The sequence below is a fragment of the Oncorhynchus masou genome, chromosome 31 (genome assembly GCF_036934945.1).
Source record: "Oncorhynchus masou masou isolate Uvic2021 chromosome 31, UVic_Omas_1.1, whole genome shotgun sequence".
Lineage (NCBI taxonomy): Eukaryota > Metazoa > Chordata > Actinopteri > Salmoniformes > Salmonidae > Oncorhynchus > Oncorhynchus masou.
Window position 1 is genome coordinate 28,432,132 of NC_088242.1, and position 25,147 is coordinate 28,457,278.

At 40.9% G+C, this 25,147-nt stretch overlaps 1 protein-coding gene across 2 annotated transcripts; it reads left to right on the forward strand.

Moving 5' to 3' along the window:
* The first annotated feature begins 4,397 nt into the window (after positions 1–4,397).
* Positions 4,398–19,882, forward strand: LOC135523742 (glucagon-like peptide 2 receptor). 2 transcript variants are annotated; one of them, XM_064950610.1, is made up of 13 exons: positions 4,398–5,441; positions 9,177–9,291; positions 9,501–9,605; positions 11,180–11,301; positions 15,245–15,351; positions 15,695–15,851; positions 16,094–16,253; positions 16,487–16,547; positions 16,717–16,783; positions 17,197–17,285; positions 17,412–17,550; positions 17,755–17,796; positions 17,926–19,882. In XM_064950610.1, the coding sequence occupies exons 1-13, from the start codon at positions 5,352–5,354 to the stop codon at positions 18,304–18,306; spliced, it is 1,635 nt and encodes a 544-aa protein (XP_064806682.1). In that variant the 5' UTR covers positions 4,398–5,351; the 3' UTR covers positions 18,307–19,882. The 2 variants fall into 2 exon arrangements, with proteins under 2 accessions (XP_064806682.1, XP_064806683.1); XM_064950611.1 differs by having other exon boundaries at positions 5,406–5,449.
* The last annotated feature ends 5,265 nt before the right edge of the window (positions 19,883–25,147 follow it).

Below are 25,147 nucleotides of genomic sequence, written 5' to 3' on the forward strand. Positions count from 1 at the left end.
TTTTCCTAAAAACAGGTTTTTAGAAATGTTCGCTTTTTTATAAAAAACAAAAAAATGGAAATATCACATTTACATAAGTATTCAGACCTGTTTCTCAGTTCTTTATTGAAGCACCTTTGGCAGATATTACAGTCTTCTTGGGTATGAAGCTACAAGCTTGGCACACCTGTATTTAGGGAGTTTCTCCCATTCTTCTCTGCAGATCCTCTCAAGCTCTGTCAGGTTGGATGGTGAGCATTGCCGCACAGCTATTTTCAGGTCTCTCCAGAAATGTTGGATCAGGTTCAAGTCTGGGCTCTGGTTGGGCCACTCAAGGACATTCAGAAACTTGTCCCGAAGCCACTCCTGCGTTGTCTTGGCTGTGTGCTTAGTGTTGTTGTCCTGTAGGAAGGTGAACCTTAGCCCCAGTCTGAGATCCTGAGTGCTCTGTAGCAGGTATTCATCAAGGATCTCTCTGTACTTTGCTCCGTTCATCTTTGTCTCGATCCTGACTAGTCTCCCTGTCCCTGCTGCTGAAAAACATCCACACAGCATGATGCTGCCACCACCATGCTTCACCGTAGGGATGGTGCCAGGTTTCAGGCCAAAGAGTTCAATCTTGGTTTCATCAGACCAGAAAATCTTGTTTCTCATGGTCTGGGAGTCTTTGGGTTTTTTATTTTTAATAAATGTGCAAACGTTTCTAAAAACCTGTTTTCAATCATTTCTAAAAACCTGTTTTCATTATGGGTTATTGTGTGTAGATTGCTGATGATTTTTTATATTTTTTATCCATTTTAGAATAAGGCTGTAACATAACAACATTTGGAAAAGTCAAGGGGTCTGAATACTTTCTGAAGGCACTGTATGTGGTTGTATTTGCCTGATGTCAGTGTTGTAGGATTCCTCCAATGTACAGAATGTCTCAGAGACCTGCGATCAGGACATTTTTCAGTAGCTCAGGATTATATTTGCTTGTGATGCAGAAAGAAAACACAACAAATCAAATATTCCCCCCAGAAAGAGCTGCCTGTTTCGATTTGTCATTCCCCTTGGTTGAAAAAGCAGAAATCCAATACCTCTGACCCATATTGGATCCATACTGAAGCAGAAGGGTTCGGACATCCATTTTCACAGTGTTATTGCCATGTCGAACACGAGCACAGCTTTATCTGAAAATATATGTATCAATTAGTTCACTCTTACAATTGTCTTAGTACCTCATTGGCCTGCTTTGCTAGCAGATATACTGTTGTTTAGCATATCTGAGTACTTGTTGTTGAAAGGGCCCTGCTGTAATGTATTCCTAAAACTCACCATGTTGGCGTTCTGACTACAAATCAGCTGAAAATGTTTTGGACTAATAGTGAAAAAGACAAAAAAAAGGACACTTCGTAAGAGACTAAAGATACTTGGGAAAGTACTTCTTAGCTATGTATTTTGCCTTTTTATCTATACATGTTGACCTCAAGTAAAAGATCATGGGAATGCACTTAAAATCTACTCCAGACCCGTTTTAAGACACGAGACAACAAAATGGGTCTGGAATCCTTTGTTTAGATTTGCTTCTCCAGTGCTCACGAGAAGCTCTCATGACAATGGGAGAGAATGGTACAGTGATTCCGTGATGCGCAAACATGTCATAAAACCACAACAAAGTAAATACTGCCATCTTCACGGTTCAGGCCAAGTTCACTGTTATGGCTGAGAGTAGACAAAGCTAAAATACTGGCAGAGTCAAAGCCAAGCTCGCAGGAAACAAACCCAGACAGATCATCACTGTAATATCTCTCTTTAATGAGTGAAAAGACACAAATACTTAATTAACTGTCTCCCATTATAAGCTGCTGTGTGCAAACTCTGATCTGGTGAATAAAATGCTCATCAGTATAGTGTGAAAACTAAATGAGACAGTTAAAGCTACCGTCTCAGCTTCCAAAACAATGAAACTAAAGTCGGTCCGAATGGGACTGTAGGACTTGCCAAAGCAGCCATCCTTAACTTTATTGTGAAGCACACATCACAGGCGAGTGACAAACCAGACAGTTCTCTTAGCGGGAGAAGCTTCAGTTCAGTTGGCGAGCGTCTTACTATTATCTGTTTCAAATGGGCACACTTGAACCATCACATTAGCTCCTTGACAGCCTCTTCACTCTCGTCTCGGACCAAGTCCAGCTTCGACACACACACACACACACACACACACACACACACACACACACACACACACACACACACACAGAGGATCCTTGGCATGGGGTAGCAATACCAGGGCTGTCCTAAGGCCATGTCTCCATGAAATTGCTTTTATCACATTTATGTTGTCCTGGACCTGAGAGAATTTCTCTATATATTTTAATTGTCGTCTAAACCCTCTTAAGCTTTTTATTGTTAGTGAAGATAATGCTGACATATGACTGTATCAGAACTTTTTACAGCCACGCTTATGGAACCAAGAGTAAAATAAACTCATTTCAGTTTGATATTTTGTATATCACACAGTCACAAATGATGCCATGGCTGGGTCACAGCAGAGCCTTAATTCTTGCATCTTCATAGTCCCTATACCATAGAGTCACCTGGATGGATTCACTGTCAAATCTGCCCCCTGTATTTATCAGAGCACTAGATCATTCTGTAATGAAAACACAATTACGTACCAGCTGATGTATTACGAAGGTTAGCTCTTCATGTAAACAAACCAGCCATGCGTTTAACTTCCTCCCATTTCACAAAAATGTGACAGGTGTGTCTTCCATCTTAATATACCATACTATCAAATTATGATCTATAGAATGATCAGATGGATGTACAGTCCATCAGAAGAGCAGAACTCGCACCAACGGATACTGTGCATTTATTTCATTGCTGGCTGAATGATCTACCCACACTAACATGGGTTTTTACTACACCCTGCTCTTGTGAAGGTCAGTGACCTCTCTACATTAGTGCAATGTGATGTAATATACTGTAATTGCCTTTTCCTTACACTAGATATCCTTACTCTCAGGAGCGAATTATCTCACAAAGTGGACGTAAGCCTGTTTTAAAATGTAAATAATAGCTGACGTTAGGTTACGGCGGTCAATCAGAAGCATAACTAACTCCTTCAATCCTCAAACTGTGAAGTGCTAGGATAAATAGGATAAATAGTTGTGGGTTGATGTGGTGAGGCCAGGCATATGGCATTCTCCAGGTGTTTTATAGCATGACCTGCGTGATTATGTTCATGTGCCTAGCACCTGAGAAATACTAGATGTGCACATAAATAACTAACCCTGGCCGTCCACATCCTAATCCTAGCCTCAACTCTTATCCCAACCTTAGCTTCATGTCCACACCTCGACTCAACCCTGACCCTAACCATAACAACCCCCTGATATTTTGTTCTCTTACAGTTATGGAAGGCCCAGTAGCAAAACAAAGGACACTGTGACTCTGTGACAAACAAAGCTGGCCCCACAGAGCTATAGTAGGGCTTTAATATTAAACTAGAAGCGAGTTAACCCCGGCAGACTGGCACCTCAGGCCATCCCCACATTGACAGTCCTACAAAGAACCATTGATCAGTGGGGACTGGGAGAATTGTCTACATAGGCTGAGTCATATCTTCCACCACCTATCTTATCTTCCTCTACGTAATGTTTCCCTTTTATTACAGGTGTTTATACCTTTCCTCTTGTTCCTCGTTACAAAGGTTCCCTTTTCTCTTCCATAACGCTATTTCCCTATTATGTCAAAATGTAAACAATGCGGTAAATAATGGTGTCAACAACACTAGACTCAACCACCCTCATATAGCACATTATTTACACTGTGATGTCATAGTGAAATAAGTTTAGCAATTGATTAGCTTTTCTCTTTCTTTCTAAATGTCTAAGGAATGTAGTTTACTTCCAAACATAGTTTAAACCCCCCCTCTCTCGTTGTTTATAAAGTGCTATTTATTGTTACTTATACATGAGTACACTTAGGAAAAGTTTGATTTGATTTTACAGTAATATATTTTTTGGGGCTGCACCATCTGCACAAGGAATGAACAGTAGTACAACATGTTTCTCTGGCTTATGATCCATCCTGTGTGTTTGGTCATGGCCCCTGCAGCTCCTGTGGTGCGTTTGTAGATCCATTAGACCACACAGAGATCCCATTAGTGTCAAATACTGTTGATGAGGCCCTCTTACTTTGGGAGAACCACCCACATAAAACTGCCACTGAACCTTTAGCCCCAGTCTTGGATCAACACTGCACACCTTACTGTGTGTGCGTGTGTGCGTGCGTGCGTGTGTGCGCGCGTGCATGCGTGTGTGTGTGCGCATGCATGTGTGTGTATACTTTCTGCTTGTGTGTGCGTTCCCCTCCTGGACTATAAAGTCACTCCAGTAAAATAGCTCTCCCTTGTCTTATCTTGATTGGCTGGGACAAGGCCGGGCGGAGAAAAGGGGAGGCAGACTGATGGGTGAGGATCCACAGACGCTTTCAGTCGCATTCAGGACTTCAGGGAGGACAGACAACAGAACCCTTGAGAATGAGCCTGAGACGAAGACAACTTAACCAAACACACAGCGACAGGCAGACGAGCCAAAGACAACTTTACCAAATACTAAGAAGACAATGATGACTTTGCTAATCCCCGTCAATTAGGTGAGGGACAAAGGACAAGTTAACTAATGCTTGTGAACTAGGACAGAGGACAACTTTATAAAATACTAAAACTAGTAGAGATGCCAGAGGAAACTTTATCAAACTGATCACAACTTAAAAAGGAGTGTCTCAGTTTAAAGCCTCAATGAGATGGGGAACATTTCTCCAAAATAATACACAACTAGAATAAGTGCCTGGATATCTTTACTAAACACCTGTCAACCAAGAGAAGAACACTATTTATTCCCAAAACATTAATTACAGGAAGAATTTACCTTTAGAATATCAACCCACTCCTAAAAGAAGTGAAACAACAATCCTAAGAAGAAGCGGGCTCCATCTCTACCAGCTAACTATATAAATGTACCTAAACCAATCACAAATCATCTTTACCCGAAAACCCACTGTTTTGATGCGAGCCTACATTGAAGAGAGAAGACACTGCCTTTCAAAAATCAGCTCAGAAGCCAAACACTGAGAGCAGCCTACACCGTGAGTAAGTCAGCTTAACCAAGCACATAAAACGTTCACAAGTCTCAAATCATCTTTACCTGGAAAACCACATTGGTGAAAGGACTGGACACTTTAGAGAAGAGGCTTGTCCATGTGTTGGTTCCGTGTGGTGTGGATGCTGAGAGGTAAGACAAGGATGAGTGTGAAGAGAACATCGATGGCAGGCGGGTCGATGAGGTGCCATCCAGCTTATATGTAAACAAAGTGCCATACCCATGCTACGACCAGCCTGGCACAGAGGGGGGTGGGCCCTGGGGAGTACCAAACTCTCTCCTTTACTCCTACTGCTCCTCTCCAGTCTGCAGGTAAGATGGTGAGCCGCGCGCACACACACACACACACACATTAATATTAAGATCACTTTATTTGTCAGCACAAAGTCCAACCAAAATCTGCTTTATCCCAACGCCCCCGAAAGACACACATACAGTTAAAGTGACTTGCTCAAGGTACAACGGCATCTAGGACTTGATAATAGCAACCCTCCAGTTGCCAGCTGACTTCCCACCAGATATTTTCCTGTCAGACCCGGGACTCAAACTGGCTGGCAACTCTCCGGTTGCTGGCTCCTCTCTCTAAACCGCTTGGGTACCTGCGGCCATATGCACACACACAAGCAGGGCACACACATGTACATGTACTAATCTGAATTCAATTTCTCCAGAATATTGATTCTAAACCAGTTTTGGAGCCATTTGATATTTCCTTTTTAAGGAGTGCCAGTAAAAACTAAAAACGTTTATTTATTTATTTATTTTTTAGCATTTATTTGAACACCTATAGTACATATATAATATTCAGTAAAATATGAAAAAACAAATACTTTGTTAAAAAAGTGAATTGAAGTAATCTCACAAATATTCCAACCTCACAACCGAGAAACATAATTCGCTCCAGATTCCAGTTATCCTTTATCTGATTGAGAGGATGAGTTGCTACCCTTGAACTGTTAAACCATAATCTATCTCACTGACGCAGTGAGCCCTGAATTTATGGTATGAAATCTTTATTTTTTTTTCATGCGACTGGGATATGAATGAACTTTGGAGTTGCTTAGCAACATGGCTATATGATAATGTACTGGGTTGCATGGCATGGCACACATATGGCCGTGCATATCACTCCAGACATAAATATTATGTACCAGAACAGCCAAAAACGGACATACAGTATACAGCACATAAAATACACCGACACATTTCCAAAGTATGATTCTATCTTTGTAACTTCTAAAACTCAATACCTTCAGTATTACCTTGTGTACTTACTGTAAATACATCTCTTTACTCAATAGTAGCTACATACTATATGATAAACATGATCTCAGTAGAGCTCTCTCTGATTTTAATCCCAGGCCCTGAATGAAATCAGCACTCTCTCCAAATATGTAACTGAGTTACGCTCAGAATCCCTTAAGTGGCTCAGTGGACTTTTAAAGTGTTTTCTCTTAAAGTAGAGGAGAGCCCCTGTACCTTCTTTTCATCCCAGAGAGTAGTGAGAGATCTGACAGACAGACAGACGGACAGACACACACACACACAGACAGACAGACAGACGGACAGACACACACACACACACACACACACACACACACACACACACACACACACACACACACACACACACACACACACACACACACACACACACACACACACACACACACACACACACTCCTCTGTGATAGCTGCTGTCCAGAAAAACTGATGACAAGAGACAGAAGGGGTTAATTGAAGCGGTAGAAAGTCAGGGCGCTCCTAGGATAGGACAGATCACATTGGAACAGGTGGTGGTGGAGGGGGAATAGAATGGACAGGCACAGGGAGGTTACACATTTCAGATAGATATACAGTATGTATCCCCATTGGAGTGTGAAGGCAAGGCAGGAAATGTTGGTCAGAGAAAGAGTACCCCACATAGAAATAGAATCCATTGGATTATATATCTATGGTACTGCACCCCACCTGTGGAATAACAGATTCTAAATGGGAAAACCTTGATTCTCTGTTTAATTTACAAAAAGAAGAGAAGGGTTGGTCTGTCACTAGAATAATTGAATTTATTATGTTTTGTCAATGTTTAATTTGTATAGAATATTGCCAAATCATGTGGTAAGATATTTTAAAGTATCTGCCCAGTTACCTTTCAAAGTTAATATTCTGTTAACTCATATCCAAATAAGGTTATTGATACTCGAGAAAAAAACACTTCAAAAACCCCACCTCAAACTTGTATTTGTATTTATTTAAAAAATGCTTGCTATTTCCTCATAGAGCATAACGTAATCTTGAGCTGGCCAATCAGCAGTCTAGAAGAAGTTGAGCTGGCCAATCAGTAGTCTACTTGCGTTAATCTTTTTTCGACTGGTATACGCCCACACCATTTTGTTGTTGTGGTAGGCTCACACAATTGCAACACAGAAAAGCTGGTTTTTAACATACTTCATTAAAAATATTTGTAAGGAAAATGTATAAGTCATATTTCATAGAAATCTGGAAACACTGGGCAGTCACTTTACATTTTGGACCAAGATCATGATTAGGCATAAGGTTGTGTTTACACAGCCACCCTAAGAGCCCAAATCAGATTTTCTTTATACTTCAGAAATTCTTTGGACTGTCCACACAGTTTTACATGGGACCAAAATCAGATTTGCGCATTCGCATTGATGTAGCCTCTGAAGTAGCAAACAGATGTAAGGCTCATTTCCCCTCACTGCTACTGTAATGTTGGGGTGGTTGTCATGGTAAAAACAGGGCATGCGCAATAGTGTGTAATAATGATGCATTCATAGCCAAGTGGGAAGGTGGTATTTACCACATACAACTGGGAAAAATCCACTTGAATGCCCCTCATAATTATTAGTTGGAAACTCGTCTATCATCCCTGAGCTCCGACTTGTCCCACATGCTGAGCTCTGACATCACCTACTAAGGAAATTACCTCGATAACAGCATTTTCTGCAGTTAGATGTAAAAACTAAACATTATTTATAAAAATCTCTTCTGTTTTTTGAATGCTATAATTGGTTTACAATCATGATGTCTGTACTCACAGCTTGTTGGCCATTAGCCAATCAGCGTTTCTCAACGAGTTCAAAGCACATGAATGGATCCAACTGGTATTTACAAATTCACAACTGTTAATTACCACCTTCCCACTTGGTTAGGAACGCAGCATCAAACTACTTAAGAGCAAAAAAATCTCATCTGAGCGTCCAGACAGAGGTTGCATATGGAGGATCGGGTTTGTATCAGGATTCAGATTAAACAGGAAGCCCAATTCTGATATTTTGCCCAATCATTGGATAAAAGATCAGAATTGCGCTGCCTGTGTAAATGCAGCCATATGGAGGTGGTACTGTATGAAATGTAAATCAAAAGATTAGATTCCCTGTAGTTATTTTTGATGTTTACACATTAGGGAAAGACCAGATAGATATCAGATATGCAAATAATTGTCCAAAGATCATAATTGGCATGCCTGTGTAAATGCAGCCTAACTGAGTTACTGCTGGTCAAATCTCCCATTTTGATTTCTCTTCTCAGAGTAAATGAAACAGGTGCATTTACTTCTATTAGTTTAGACCACATGACATTAGGGTCTCGATTCAATCTGTATCGCCGAAGTCCAACGCTATAGCACGATTTAAAATTTAAGACAATGTTCTTGCGTCTGCGGAGACTGCATTCCACGTTAGCCTTGCATATGTCTGCTCAATCGTAAATGACCTTTACATTTCAATTGTACTACAGTGATGAACTTCGGCAATACGGATTGAATTGAGCCCTAGGCTTGTGAAATTGCCTACACAGACGCCTAACAAAGATGGAGGCTGGGTAGTTAGATAGCTCAACAGGAATTCTACTCAAATACTGCCATCTTGTGGACTCTCACTAAAAGCACATTCCCCTCAGTCTTCTTGGCACCTTGTTGGGGGTGGTAAAAATGTATAGTTTATCATAAAATATTCCTCTCTTTATAACTGTCTTATTTCACATGAAAGGTGGTGGGCTCTGTGATTGATTGTATTTTATTAGGATCCCCCATTAACTGACGCCACGAAGATGAAACTTGAAGAGTTGATCTCTAAACGGAATGAATATAGGGAGAACTGCACCAGGATTTTAGCAGAAAGCATCTTCTCAGAAACTGGTGAGCAGTTTGTTTTTGGCAATGGCCAGTTCCATGTATCATTGTACCATTCTTCCGCTACAATGTGTATTGTAATTTAATTGCAGCCAGATTGTCAGGGCAGCAATTGATCTATATGGAAATCCATTTCCCGTTAATTAAGCAATAGAACTTTATTATTGATGTATTTTTCTGTTTGTCTCTTACTCTTTACTTGTTTGTCCTGTCAGGAATCTACTGTAACGGGATGGTTGACGTGTTTGTGTGTTGGCCCCACTCAGCCCCCGGTAACGTGTCAGTGCCCTGTCCTTCCTACCTTCCCTGGATTACAAAGGGTGAGTCTGGAGGCTTCATTCAGGCTAAATCAATCCATCAATTGCAATTTGGATTCAGAACTAACCATTCTACCGAAACAGCCAACTGTTATTTTTTGGAGTGCATTAAACATGAACTGAACATAGGTGGTGAAGTCAGTCTTTTTGGATCTTAAAAAGGCCTTTGATACTGTGAATCATGAGGTCCTCCTATCTGAACTATCCTCCCTTAAATGTGTCCACTGAAGTCATTAGTTGGATGTATTCCTATCTGACAAACAGAAGTCAATGGGTTTTGTTTTGGGGACACTTCGGGGTCCTACAAGGGTCAATATTAGGCCCCCTTCTGTTTACCCTCTATATAAATGATCTCCCACTTGTTTGCCCACAAGTTAACATGCAGATGTATGGGGACGATACAGTTCTGTATGTGCACTCAAAAATAGACAACTATTTGTTAACAAGTTAACTGAAGCTATGGTACATGTTTCTAAATGTATGACTAATTCTTGCCTGCATTTAAAGACTGTTTCTATGTACTTCTCTAAGAAATCCATTGATTCTTCCCAACAAGCTGTTCTTGTTAATCAGGAGCGTCTGAAAGTTGTGTCTAATTTCTCAGCGTAATTTTGGACTCCAACTTGACATTTAAGAAACATGTGAAGAAGGTGCTTAACACAGACAAGTTTGGATTATCCAACTCTAGGTTTATAAAACTATATATGCATGCTATATTCTTCTCACATTTGAGATATTGCCTCACATGCTGGTCACAGGCAGGAGCTACTATTCTGAATGCAATTGAATCACTTGATAACAAACCAAACCGTTACCACCATTGTCATATAATTTACATACATCATTTATTTAGTCTGTATAGCTTTAAGCAGTATGTAGATGCAAGCCTTGTCTTTAAGATCCTGAATGGTCTCGTCTCTCCGCCCCTATGCCGGCATATCATGTTCAAGGAAAGCACCTCCAGGATAACAGGGCAGTAAACTAGAGGGGATTGCATTGTCCTTTTTCGACACAGTAAAATCAGTCAATTGGCCTTCTCTGTTAGAGCTACAATATACTGGAATGCAATGCCCATGGACTTGAGAAGCTGCGCTGACTATTGTATTTTTAAATTGAAAATTGAAAACATGGCTCAAATCTATCCAAACCTGTACACATGAGTTATCTGTGATTCCTCATATGTAAGACGACAGTTGATGATAGTGTTGTTGTTGTTAGAGTGATATATTTTGTATGGTTTCAGTGAGTATTTATATTGTGGCCGTGAAAAGACCCTTACATGCCCAGGAACTACAGGTGCAAATGATCTTTTGGCTAACCCCGGCACATTTACATGGATGTTTCATTATTGTAATATTGATGTTGATTTATGTGCATTGTCCCATATGAATAAATAAATATCACACCTATCCATGCATTCTATATCTATAAAGTCATGTGATGGCACAACATCATAACATTTCATATAGTACCACACGCAATTAGAAGCACAGTTGCACGTGCCTTCCAACATGGTTGGAACATGAGCAAATCTCTCCATAACCGATCTAGTCATTCCTCTTCTCTTCCTGACCCAGATGACTCCAGGAGAGTGTACATGGAGTGTCTGTCCAATGGGTCCTGGCGACTCCAGGAGAATTCTACGGATGTCTGGCGAGAGAAGACAGAATGTGATGACCAAGACTTCTTTAAGCCCGAGGTGAGGAAAAGGCTGTGAGAGGAATCAAAGTGGAGGCTTGCCTTGCATTTGGAAAAGGCCTTGCAACTGAAACGTCAACAATAAATCATGCCCCAGTTGTATTTCATTAGGGATCCCCGTTAGCTGCTGCCAAGGTAGCAGCTACTCTTTCTGGGTTGCAAACAAATTAAGACACTTATATTACACATAAAACAAAAGATAAAACAGTGCATCGTGTAACACTGTCACACCACCACATATCCACAACATGTATGATACCACTATACAACAATATTACAATGTGTGTGTAGAGTGCATGTGCCAGCACCCATGTGCGTATGCGTGTCTGTACCTGTGTGTGTGTCTCTTCACAGTCCCTGCTGTTCCATAGGGTGTATTTCTTTCTGTTTTTAAATCTGGATCTACTGTTTGCATCAGTTACCTGATGTGGAATAGAGTTCCATGTAGTCATGGCTCTATGTATTACTGTGCACCTCCCATAGTCTGTTCTGGACTTGGGGATTGTGAAGAGACCTCTGGTGGTCTTGTGGGGTATGCATGAAGTCAATCTCTCCTCCACTTTAAGCCCTGAGAGATTGCCATGCGTATCATTAATGTTAGCTCTCTATGTACAGCCATACTGCCCTGTTCTGAGCCAATTGCAATTTAACTTAGTCCCTCTATGTGGCACCTGACCACACAACTGAACAGTAGTCTAGGTGCAACAAATCTAGAGCCTGTAGGAGGGATAGTTGTAAATCATGCAGCCCCTTGTGTCACGATCGCAGATTTTAGAGAAACAACAAATGTCGGTACATATATGTGTCTAACATCGGCTGAAAGCTTAAATTCTTGTTAATATAACTGCATAGTCCAACTTACAGTAGCTATTACTGAGAGAGAAAAAAGCCATGCAATTGCTTGAGTAGAGCTCCTAACAACAAAACACTTTTTTCACTGCAAAAGGTTTGATAAATTCACCTCTGAAGGTGAAATGTGTACTTACATTCTGAAATCTTGCTCTGATTTATCATCCAAAGAGTCCCAGAGATACCATAGTGTTGTTTTGTTAGATAAATTCATTTTTCATATCCTAAAAAGGTCCATATGGCATCCACGATCGATTTTGTATTTCCACTCGTTCAATTTATCTTTATCTTGGCCAGGTCGCAGTTGCAAATGAGAACTTGTTCTTAACTAGCCTACCTGGTTAAATAAAGGTGAAATAAAAGAAAAAGAAAGAGAAAGGAATCTTTGAAAATCTAACCCTAAACATTGTTTCAACCAGTCAAATCACATTCGTATGTATTCCTCAGAGATCCTAGAACGTAACCAGACTTCACTATATCATTAAGGGTGTAGTATATCCTAAAGGACACCAAATTTGGTCAGAGAGTGACGCCTTAATGGCACGCCGATGACGCTGGCGGTCTTCACTTGATCGACTCTAACTTTGTCAAATAAGCACCAAACAAAGCTAGCTAGCTAGCTAGATTGCCAATGAGCTGGGCTTTATGGGAGTATGCGGAAACCCTGCATCTGTCGCAAAATATAGCTGCTATCCTTGTGCGACAGCCAGCCTTTTCCTTTTGGACAAAAATTATAAGAATATGAAGCCAATCACCACAGTTCAAAGATGAAAAAGCCTGGAAAGAGGAGAGATGACTAGAAACAATTCGGTTGACTGTGGATTAATTGTCGGAGTAGAGAACCTTGTACATTTCAGGTAAAATAACATCTCAATGTTTATATCCCAGGACAAATTATCAAGCAACAGCAAGCTAGCTAAATTGTTTTGATATTTTAACCTGTGTGTCGTGATCGCGTTTGGTGTGGGGGGACAAAATAAATGTATGCACGATGGCGCACGATGGAGCTTCACGCTCAGCCGGTTTTGCTGTCAGTTCTGTCACTGTAGTGGCTGATGTGTATAGTGTTGAGTCATCTGCATACATAGACACCCTGGCTTTACTCAAAGCCAGTGGCATATCGTTAGTAAAGATTGAAAAAAGTAGGGGGCCTAAACAGCTGCCCTGGGAATTCCTGGTTCTACCTGGATTATGTTGGAGAGGCTTCCATTAAAGAACACCCTCTTTGTTATGTTAGATATGTAACTATTTATCCACAATATAGCAGGGAGTGTAAAACCATAACAAATGTTTTTCCAGCAGCAGACTAAGATCTATAATGTCAAAAGCAGCAATTTCTCTCAGCCAATCATCAGTTATTTGTGTAAGTACTGTGCTTGTTGAATGTCCTTAAATGTAAGTGTACAGAAGTATGTTGCCAATTTGTTTACAGCAAAATAGCATTTTATCTGGTCAAACTGGTCAAACAGGTATCTGGTCATTTTTCAAAAAGTTTACTCAGGGTTGGTAACAGGCTGATTGGTTGACTTTTTCAGCCAGTAAATGGGGCTTTACTATTCTTTGTAACGGAATTACTTTTGCTTCCCTCAAGGCCTGAGGGAACACACTTTCTAGTAGGCTTAGATTGAAGATATGCAAATAGCAGAGGCAATATTTCCCTCTATTATTCTCAGTAATTTTCCATCAAAGTTGTCAGACCCCGGTGGCTTGTCAGTGTAGATAGACAACAATCATTTTTTTTTCGCTTCTTCCACACTCACTTTACGGAATTCAAAATTACAGTGCCTGTCTTTCATAATTTGATCAGTTATACTTGGATGTGTCGTGTCAGCGTTTGTTGCTGGCATGTCATGCTTAAGTTTGCTAATTTTGCCAATGAAAAAATCATTAAAGTAGTTGGCAATATTCGTGGGTTTTGTGATGAATGAGCCATCTGATTCAATGAATGATGGAGCAGAGTTTGCTTTTTTGCCCATAAATTAATTTAAGGTGCTCCAAAGTTTTTACTATCATTCTCTATATAATTGATCTTTGTTTCATGGTCTAGTTTCTTCTTTATATCCAGTTTAGTCACATGATTTCTCAATTTGCAGTATATCTGCCAATCTGTTGTGCAGCCAGACTTATTTGACATTCCTTTGCAGCAGAGGTAACTCTGAGTCATCCATTCATGTGGCGGTCCTCATGAGAGCCAGTTTCATCATACCGCTTGATAGTTTTTGAAACTGCACTTGAAGAAACTTTCAAAGTTCTTGACATTTTCAGAATTGACTCACCTTCATGTCTTAAAGTAATGATGGACTGTCATTTCTCTTTGCTTATTTGAGCTGTTCTTGGACTTGGTCTTTTACCAAATAGCACTATCTTCTGCATACCCCCCCCCCCCCCCACCTTGTCACAACACAACTGATTGGCTAAAACGCATTAAGAAGGAAAGACATTCGACAAATTAACGTTTAAGACGGCACACCTGTTGATTGAAATGCATTCCAGGTGACTACCTCATGAAGCTGGTCGAGAGACTGCCAAGATTGTTTAAAGCTATCATCAAGGCAAAGTGTGGCTATTTGAAGAATCTCAAATAGAAAATATAGCTTGATTTGTTGAACACCTTTTTGTTTACTACATGATTCCATATGTGTTATTTCATAGTTTTGATATCTTCACTATTATTCTACAATGTAGAAAATAGTACAAAAAAAGAAACGCCCTTGAATGAGTAGGTGTTCTAAAACATTTGAGCGGTTGTGTACATTGTCAACCATTTAACACGTTAGCCAGAAACTGACTGTTAGCACTTGGTGGTATATAGCGGCTTCCCACCAGAATGGGCTTTAGGTGAGGCAGATGAACCTGTAGCCATATTACTTCAACAGTAGTTAACATGAGATCCTCTCTAAGCTTTACAGGAATGTGGTTCTGAATAGTGTATAAACGGCAACACTGATCTTTTGGCATTCCTGTCTTTTCAGTAGATGTTATAACCATGTATTGCTTACATTGTATCAGTGAAATTTGAATTTCTAAGTGAATTTCAGAGGTAAAGGTCAATTGCCTATTTTTCACTTCTTTTTTTCCATGTCTGTGTCTTTCAGGAGGACGAGTGGTTTCGCCATGCAGCCCTTAGGGTCATCTCCATCGTCGGCTACTCTCTGTCTCTCTCCTCCCTCTCTCTGGCCACTCTGCTCATGGGCATTCTCAGGTTAGTGTCAAGGGGCCAGAGCACAGGGGTCAGGGGTTTAGGCACATGTTAATGATGATCATGATGAATTCAACTATCGTAGGGCGATGACACAACTGCAAAGCAATGACATACTCCTTAGTCATGGCATTGATTCAATGCCATTAATTGATAATACAATATAAAACAGATACCAGGGGAAGCAGAATAACAAGATTACAGATTATGTTATCGATCACTATAAACCACAATGGATTGCGCCTATGTACTGAGCATTCATCTTAGTCGCATAATCACAAAATCAATTTCCACACAAAATAGTCAGTGGTGGGTTTGAGTCAATGCCAACCTCTGTCTCTTCCAGGAAGCTCCACTGTACGAGGAACTACATCCACATGAATCTGTTTGTGTCTTTCATGTTGAGAGCCATGGCCGTCTTCATAAAGGAGATTGTGTTACATGTCATGTACACCAGGCTACCCAGTGACGACCAAGGGTGGAACTCATACTCCAACTCAGTGGTACTCATGTCCTGTAGAGTTTGTTAAAAAAAATCTATAAAAACATTACATTTCCAACCATGCTGGCCTTCAGGATACTTATTTCTTATGATAGAAGAAATCTCGGGCACCCAGAAACAAATCTTAGGTGTGCTCTTACGTTAACGTCTGTCACAAGAGACTATGATGTAAAGTACATTTATTCAACAAGGATAAGGCAATGTAATATATCATATTTCATCTAATATCTCCTCTTCCTGTAGATAACGGTGGTATGTAAGGCCTCCCGGGTGTCCATGGAGTATTTTGTAGCCTGTAACTACTTCTGGCTCCTGGTAGAAGCAATCTTCCTCCAGACCCTCCTCTTCACCGACGTCCTCACCAAGAGACGGCTGCTCAAGAGATACATGCTCATTGGCTGGGGTATGGTTCTAAATGTTTATAAGATACATGTTAATTGCCTGAGGTAAGGCGCTAATGTTTAAGAGACACATTCTGATTGGTTGGGGTGTAAGGCTCTAATGTTTGAAAGGCACATGTTCATTGGATAGGGTAAGGCTCTAATGTTTAAAAGACAGATTCTGATTGGATAGGGTAAGGCTCTAATGAAGATAGATTGACTCATGGCAACAAAATACTTTTGCTCTTGCAAAAAGGTACTCCATTCGTGTTTGTGGTGCCATGGACAGTGAGCAAAGTTTTATATGAAAATAAAGGGTAAGTATTTTGGGAGAATTAACACCACTCATTTCAAGACTTCTGGTCATATTTCTGTCTGTTCGCAATAAAGTAACCAATCAGTACTGATCTGTGTAAATACCCAATAGTCTATGATACAAGCTGATGCTGTAGGCCCAAATCTCGCTTGAATCTCTCCTGTCCTAAGGTGCTGGAACAATGAGAATAGATGGATCTGGTGGATAATAAGGGGACCCATCACTTTATCTGTGTTGGTGAGTAGCAACCTACAATATATAACCTATAGCAATCTCCTGTATCACCACTCATATAATGCTCCACTGATATCTAAGAACGTGACACAACGATAAATCGTCTATCAAGCCACTGACACACTGGGGGCATCAGCTCTTGTGAGATTTCCTGGGATTCTTCACTGATTTCACACCGATTTTGGGATGTCTAAGATCAATAGTTGAGACCATGTGACATAGACGTCAGCCAGAGCAGTGGGTGTCAGAAGCAGTCACAAGCATGTCATATAGGGCAGAATGGTTAGGGTGCACTGATCCCAATAAGATAGGGTTTCTCCTCTTAAAGACACAGTTCACTTTTTACACACCAGCCTAAAAACATAAGCATCTCCTACTGTTTTACAGAAGAAATATATACTTGATTTGTGTTGCAGGTCATTTTCTACATATTCATCAAAATACTAATGTTGCTGCTCTCAAAGTTAAAGGCAGACCAAGTGAAATTCACAGACTACAGATACAGGTAGAGTACGGTCACTCTAAAGGTTTACTCTGATCTTTGACAGTAGTAGCCAGCACCTTCGAGCAACTATTTATTTGAACCCCAGTACAGTCTGAATGCCAAAACTCCTTTCCTTTTCTCTGTTAGCTTGGCCAGGGCTACGATAGTCCTGATCCCTCTACTGGGGATCCACGAGGTAGTTTTCACTATACTGATAGATGAGAGTGTGGAGGGAAGCAGCCGCTATGCCAGGAACTTCATTAACCTCACTCTTAGCTCCTTCCAGGTAAGAGCTGATAACAAAATGGCCACCTTCCACAAGACCATAACAAATGTTTAATTGTTCCTGTTGAGTAAAGAAAGGAAAACATCCTGATCCCATTAAGAACTGCATTTATAGGAAAATAATTTGTCTTGATAATAAATGCAAATGACCCGGTAGAGTTTGCTACCTTGAATACAATCCTTATGTGTCATACCTCTCTCTCAGGGATTCTTGGTTTCTGTGCTGTACTGCTTCGCCAACGTAGAGGTAACTATCCACAAACTAGCTGTTCAATTTACTGTAGCCTAAGTGTTAGCTTAACCAATCGTTCTAATCGTAATATAAAATAATAAATAAATACAAATAAAAACACAAACAAAAATCTGTTATCTCCAGGTCCAGACAGAGTTGAAAAAGCGATGGCAGCTCTTCCTGTTCACAAACCACTTCCAGGTCACGCCCTGCATCGACTTCCGGGGCGAGCCCCTCAAACATCTGTGGAAGTGCTCTAGAGGCCGACGCCCCCATGGCTCCCAGCAGAGTGAATCATACGAGGAGGGGGGTGGGCCTGCCACACACTCCCACTTGCTGCAGGTGGCCTTGCAGGGGCAAGGAGGGCGACGAGAGGTGGAAGGAGGGGAGGTGGCAGGGTGGCGAGATAGGGAGAGAGACACGGGAGGATTGGAGTTCCACACCAGGAAGAGCCTGTCAAGTAGCGATGGAGAGATGACGCTGGGAGAGACCATGGAGGAGATACTGGAGGAGAGCGAGTTCTAACCTCCTCCATCTTGTGGACACTCCCTGTCCTGGTTGGTTAGGTTACTTTGTAAATATAATCTGTTACAGTTACCTGTCCAAAATTGTAGCCAGTAATGTAACTTTTGGATTACCCAAACTCAGTAACAAAATCGGAATACTTTCAGTTACTTTTGGATTACTTTCCCCAGAAGAGGCGTTCGAAGAAGACAAAAAGGATCCATCAAACGCATTTGGTGTGTCATCATAGTGGCCTCATCATAGTGGCCTCTGCCACACTCAGGTGGAACGAACTTGCCCCTTTTTTCAATACTGAATTGATTGTCATTGAGAAAACCGAAACAAACATCTTTTCTGAATTTAAAAGTAATTCAAGAAGTAGTCATCTAGTTTCTCAAAAGTATCTGTAATCGGATTACCATATTTTAGCTGTTTTTTTGTAATCAGTTACTCCCAAACCCTGCTACCTCCCTTTCCGGACTGCTATGAATTGTTACGGTGCCTTGTTTCCGGACAGATGGGGAGAATCTCAATTGCATGCTCCTTGCGTCTTCTCTCCTCTCCTCCTTCTCAAAACCCATTTGAGGAGAAGGTCAAAGGGGAGAACCCTGGTTTTCTCATCCAATTGGGTTTGAGAAGGAGGCGAGGAGCGAGGACGTGATACTAGTCCTTGCTTGGATAGACAATGAGATTGGTGTTGTTGTATCTTTGTACAGATTCTTTGTATGGTACATTTGTGTATCGTTTTGTTTACGTGGATGTGAGTAATGTTCCACTATAAAGAAATATGAGTTTTATGAAAAATCACAATTACATACACTGAGTGTACAAAACATGCTCTTTCCATGACATAGACTGACCAGGTGAATCCAGATGAAAGCTATGATCCCTTATTGATGTCACTTGTTAAATCCACTTCAATCAGCTTAGATGAAGGGGATGAGACAGGTTAAAGAAGGATTTTTAAACAATGACACAATTGAGACATGGATTGTGTATGTGTGCCATTCAGAGGCTGAACGGGCAAGACAAAATATTTAAGTGCCTTAGAACGGGGTATGTTAGTAGGTGCCAGGCGCACCGGTTTGAGTCAAGAACTGCACCGCTGCTTGGTTTTTCACTCTCAACAGTGTGTATCAAGAATGGTCCACTCCCCAACTTGACACAACTGTGGGAAGCAGTGGAGTCAACATGGGCCGGCATCCCTGTGGAACACTTTCAACACCTTGTAGAGTCCTAGACATATGGAGTCTGTTCTCAGGGCAAAGGGGGGGTGGGGGGGTGGGTGTAACTCAATATTAGGAAGGTGTTCCTAATGTTTTGTACACTCGGTGTATATTTATGTACCTACTTTTTATCAGAAAAACAATCAAATTACTCAAATAAACATTATCACATAAAGGTACTTCCTGCAAGTATATAAACACAATAGAGGATTAACAGGTAAGTGTACATTTTTTGTCGTCAGAAAATGTTCATATTGAAGAGGACAGTCTGAAGGATACGTGTTACAGTTCATGTGCATGATGTGGGTATTATGTATTTGTCATATCTAAAAGCGTATAGTGGTACATTAAAGACATTTTGTATTACCGTTTGCATTTGAAACAAATCTCTGATACTGATGACTAAATAATAAAAAGGTGTACGGTATCGACACACAACAGATACAGCATGGGGGGGGGGGGGGATCCTGATAACATTAAGCAATCTATACCCATGCTTTTTGACCTTTTTTTAACAAGGGGTACTGCATGCCCCCACAAGGCTAGAAACAAGCAGTGAATTCCACGAGAATTCCACTTATCTTCGGATGTCTTTGGTTCGTCTACGAAATTCAGGAGCTGAGTTATGACCTTCTAACATTGAAGAATAGAAAATATATTTTGAAGTGTAACACGCTGTTTGGAGGATTCAGGGAGTGTAACATCAGCTATAAGACAGGACATGGACATGAGACAGCATAAGGAGCTCAACAGGAAGTGACTTTATTCTGGGTCAGGCAAACACCATCCCAATTAGTTCACGTGATAGACAGGAATTTATACACACGTGAGGCCTTTCTAATCAATCATGAATATCCCATTCTCATCCTTACAGAAGTAATAATAATACCTTAGATTTGCAGAGCACTTTTCGTTTACGGATGTAAATCACAAAGCTGTTCACGTTGAGAGCAACCATTTAAATGAAAAATCTTTAATAAGAGGGCTAAAGAGAGCTAGCGGTCCAGTACTATACAAGATACACAAACTAAGAGGAGAGGTGACAATGACAAAACAATAGAACTTGAAACTAATGTACAAGACCAACAACAGACACCACATCATATATCAGATTAAGTTAAAGCCAGTTTGAAGAAGTGATTATTGAGCTCAGACTTTAAGACAGTGGTCGTCTGAACATGCAGAGATGGGGGGGGGGGGCTCTCGTTCCAGATGGGGGCTCTCGTTCCAGAGCCACAGGCCGAGGCAGCAGAATGCTTGGTCACCCATTGTTTTTAAGCATGTCTTTGGGACTTGATCATTTGACAGGAGTGACCGTGAAGACTGTTTGGGGCTGAGGAGTTCACTGAGGTATTGGGGACCAAAGGCCAGGGTTTTGAAGACTAACAGGATGAAGTTGATTCTGAATTGGTTGGGCAGCCAGTGGAGAGGCTAGAATAAGGCTGATGTGGGCAGATCACCAGGTTCCTTTGAGGACACTAGCAGTTCTGCACAAGCTGCAGCCTGTGAAAGCTTTTTGAAGGGCGACCACCAAGGAGGGCATTATAGTAATCGAGTCGTGAGGTGACGAGGGAGTTTAATAGCTTTTCCAGAGCAGGTTTGGAGAGAGTAGGACGAAGCCGGGTGATTTTTTTCAGGTGAAATAATTATTTGTCACAGACAGATTTTAGGTGGTTGAAGAAAGTGAGGGAGGGGGTCTAGCAACACTCTAAGGTCGGAGACAGAGGAGGACAGTGGGATGGAGTGGCGGCCCAGGGTAAGGGTGGCGATGGGACTGGTTTGGTGTGATGGGGAGTGCCAAATGTGTGACAATGTTGCTATCAATTGAGCTAATCACTTTCTGAAAAAGAGGTTTATCTACACTGATACTTGACTCATGACACATAAGATGTCATGAGTCATGTTACATGATGTAGAATTGCAGGAAATTAGCTTCAAAACAACAACAATTTCCTAGGGCGCTGAATTAAACAAAACCATATTTTTGTGGTATATTTAATGTATCTCATTGAATAATAATTTAAACAGGCCCAAGTGCAGGGTCCGGTCAGCATTTTTTCCTCCAGCCTTGACCAACTCATATTTCCAACACATCTGTTTAGTCTTTCACAACAGCTAACGTAAGTCAGTGGAAAAATACTCTTTCCTTACAATGGGCAAAAATATAAGGTAATTAGTGTGCTTAGAAACTAGACTATGAAGCAAAGATCAATTATATAGAGAATGATAGTAAAAAAAAACTTTGGAGCACCTTAAAAGTTTCTAATTGCGTGATTAACTGAATTAAGCAATTATTAACTCATTAACCTGGGGCACCATGGGAAAATACGTTTTTATTGAGTCTCTATTTCCCAAATTAACTCAAAGAATATCCGAATATCGATTTTACAACAGCCGTTAATTAATCAGTTACCTCTACAATCTCCTTCTGAACGTTGCATAATCTGGGAATCTGCACGGACCCGGGTCTCACCAATGAGTTCATACCACACAAATCTTAGTTGAGTATTTATTTACTAGAAAGCTAAAATGATCAAAAAAGATACACATACACAAAAACATATTCTAGGCTATTGATTAGAACTTAGTATTGCGGGCCAACACACTATGGCGAGTGTTACCCAAAATGGGGATTTAAAAGAGAGAGAAAAAGAGAAAGTACACGAGAGAAATATACATTTGGGGAATTTGTCAGCTTTGCTTATTCTAACCATAGCCTTGCCCCAAACTGCCGCTCTTATGGGTCAGAATATAATTATGTAATTACGTGGGGAAGGTCTCTGTGGATTCTCCACGTGGACCGTCCAGGCTGCTCAATGATGCACTTCTCCGTTAGTCCTTAACAATTACAAGCATTCCCATAACACACACACACACACACACACACACACACACACACACACCGTCACCGACCCAGAAGATTGGGTGGTCTCGCTTTCCGAGGCCGACGTGAGAAGGGATTTTAATCAGGTCAACAACCTGCAAGGCCAAGGGTCCCAATGGTTTTCCAGAGAGCGTTCTCAGAGCATGCACAGAATTTTTAACCTATCCTTGTCCCAGTGTGTAATCCCCTCATGTTTTAAGATGACCACAATCATTCCTGTTCCTAAGAACTCTAAGGTTTCATGCTTTGAGAGGCTGGTTATGGCACTAAATTATGACATTAACTCCACCATCCCAGCCACCCTAGACCCACTCCAATTTGCATACCGCCAACACAGAGCCATAGACGACGCAATCTCAATTGCTCTCCAGAAGAATGTATTTTAAAGACAATAAGTGGGGAATGTTAAAGATGGGCTTCAGTTGTAGGTCATTGTCAACAATGTACCAGTGCTTCATGTTAAATGCCTTCCCCAAGGGTGAGTATCGGGTGAAGCATAAGCATACGTTCTGCTTTTTCTTTCAATTTTGGTTGAAGGTTTTCCCAACTGTTAGCCCTTCATAACAATCATTGTTAGCCCTTCATAACAATCATTGTCATGTTTTACCCAATTTTCTTTAATACGTCCTATCCTTAAACCTTTGTTTGAGATCCGTGGTCTGTTTCTGGTACGAAGCATCAGAGCTACATATCCTTTTAATGAGGCTGAATTGACTTAAAGGGAGACTTTTAATGAGTGGATATGGATGGAAGTGGTCCCCTCTAAGGAGGGCGTTACTATCTGTAGGTTTCCTGTAGAGATCTGTAGAGAGGGAGGTTTTGCCCATAATAACCATCACATTGTGATAGGTCATAGTTAATGGTGAAATTAAGGTGCTCATTCATAGAGTTTGGATAGGCATGGAATTCCAATAGTTCTTCCTGGGTCCCTGTATACACTATAGATCAGGAAAATATCTTCCAAATATCTCAGAATGAGGAAAATATTGGGGAGAAAAGGGTTAAGTTCTGGATTCAGCACCACCTGTTTTGCAAACATTTCTAGATACATGTTAGCATAATTAGGAGCCATAGTGCTTCCCATCGCTGTCCCTTTGGTCTGGAGGAAAAGGCTCCTCTGAAGAGAAAATTCTTGGAGGTTAGTACCAGTTCAGCCAAGTCCACAACACAATGTCTACTGGGTAGAGCATTAAGAGATGTTCATTGAGGTAGAATATAGGATGGTAACATCAAAAGTACAAAAAAAAGATTAATTCTGGTATAGAGTACGTGGGGAGAGAGCTCACCCAGGGCTTCACAAAATGGTCTACAAAGGTTGAAATGTTCTCTGTCAGAGATCAGTTGCTACTCACAATAGGCCAGCCTGGTATAGCTGGCGTCTTTTTAATTTCGGGGAGAGTGTAAATGACAGGTGTGGTTGGGCAGTCAACTTTCATATACGCAATATTCTGTGTTTGTAATTTCCTCTTCATTCAAAAATGTAAAACAGTTCATCATAGATCAGAGACTTGAATTGATTAGTAGGATCCCCAGGGAGTCTTTGCAAAATGAATCATCTCTGAGAATTTTCTTTACATAGTCTGCAGCATTTTACATCACTATTGCACTTCCTTTGTTGGCAGGTTTTCTAATGATAGTGGAGTCATTCTTGAGTTCCATAAGGGATACTTTCTCTGCTTTCGACATATTGCTGAATACCTTGTGTTCTTGTTTCTTAGCCAGGAGATTATGTGCATCTTTCTCAACTAGGTGACAGTATTTTTCAAGAGAGGTATTTCTTTTGGGAGGTATACGTGTGCTTTTTCTCTTAAAATATGTACGTTTTTTTTATTTTTTTTACCTTTATTTAACCAGGCAAGTCAGTTAAGAACACAATCTTATTTTCAATGACGGCCTGGGAACAATGGGTTAACTACCTGTTCAGGGGCAGAACGACAGATTTGTACCTTGTCAGCTCAGGGGTTTTGAACTCGGAACCTTCCGGTTACTAGTCCAACGCTCTAACCACTAGGCTACCCTGCCGCCCCAATATCATGTCCTCAGAGCGAGAGTCAAGTTCATTGTCATTCTGGTTATCAATGGGAAGAGCATTAACACTCTGTCCTGTCTGGTTACTTGTCTCATTCAATGTATTTACATTGGCAGGTGCATAGGGAGCAAACCCCATACCAAAGAATTCAGTCAATCTCAAGCTGCAGAAAAACTTTGGAAGTCTATAACGGTATTACAGTTATTGGCCTGTGCCGTTGGGACAAATGACAGTCCCTTACCTAAGGCAGATGAGCATGTGTTTGACAAGTTAATTACAATGTCTTCCTCCGTGTGAGTCGGAGGGACTTCGGGTGTTATGCGTTATCCACACTTCAATGTTTTGAAAGGTGGGATTTTATTTTGAAGGTTCTCTCATTACCATACAAAGTGATGTCATGGTTTGTGCTGCATGCAAAATATTAGTTGGTTTAGAGCCCCACAGTGGAGGTGTCATAATACTCATAAAACCTAGCGTCAAACAGAGTAGTTCCCATAGGGAATTTTTAGAAACACTTAATAAGGGCTGTGTTTCGGGTAGACTTACCCTGACTTGACGTTTTGATAACCATGTAAATCTCTCTCGGATATGGTGACTTTGATCAATATAGTCGGCTGTATTTACACTCGGATTCGAAAACGCTAATAAACATCATGCAAGACTACAAATCCCTGCAAGCTCCTTCATGTCATCTCTAGCTGACACCTTTGCTAACAGGTATTG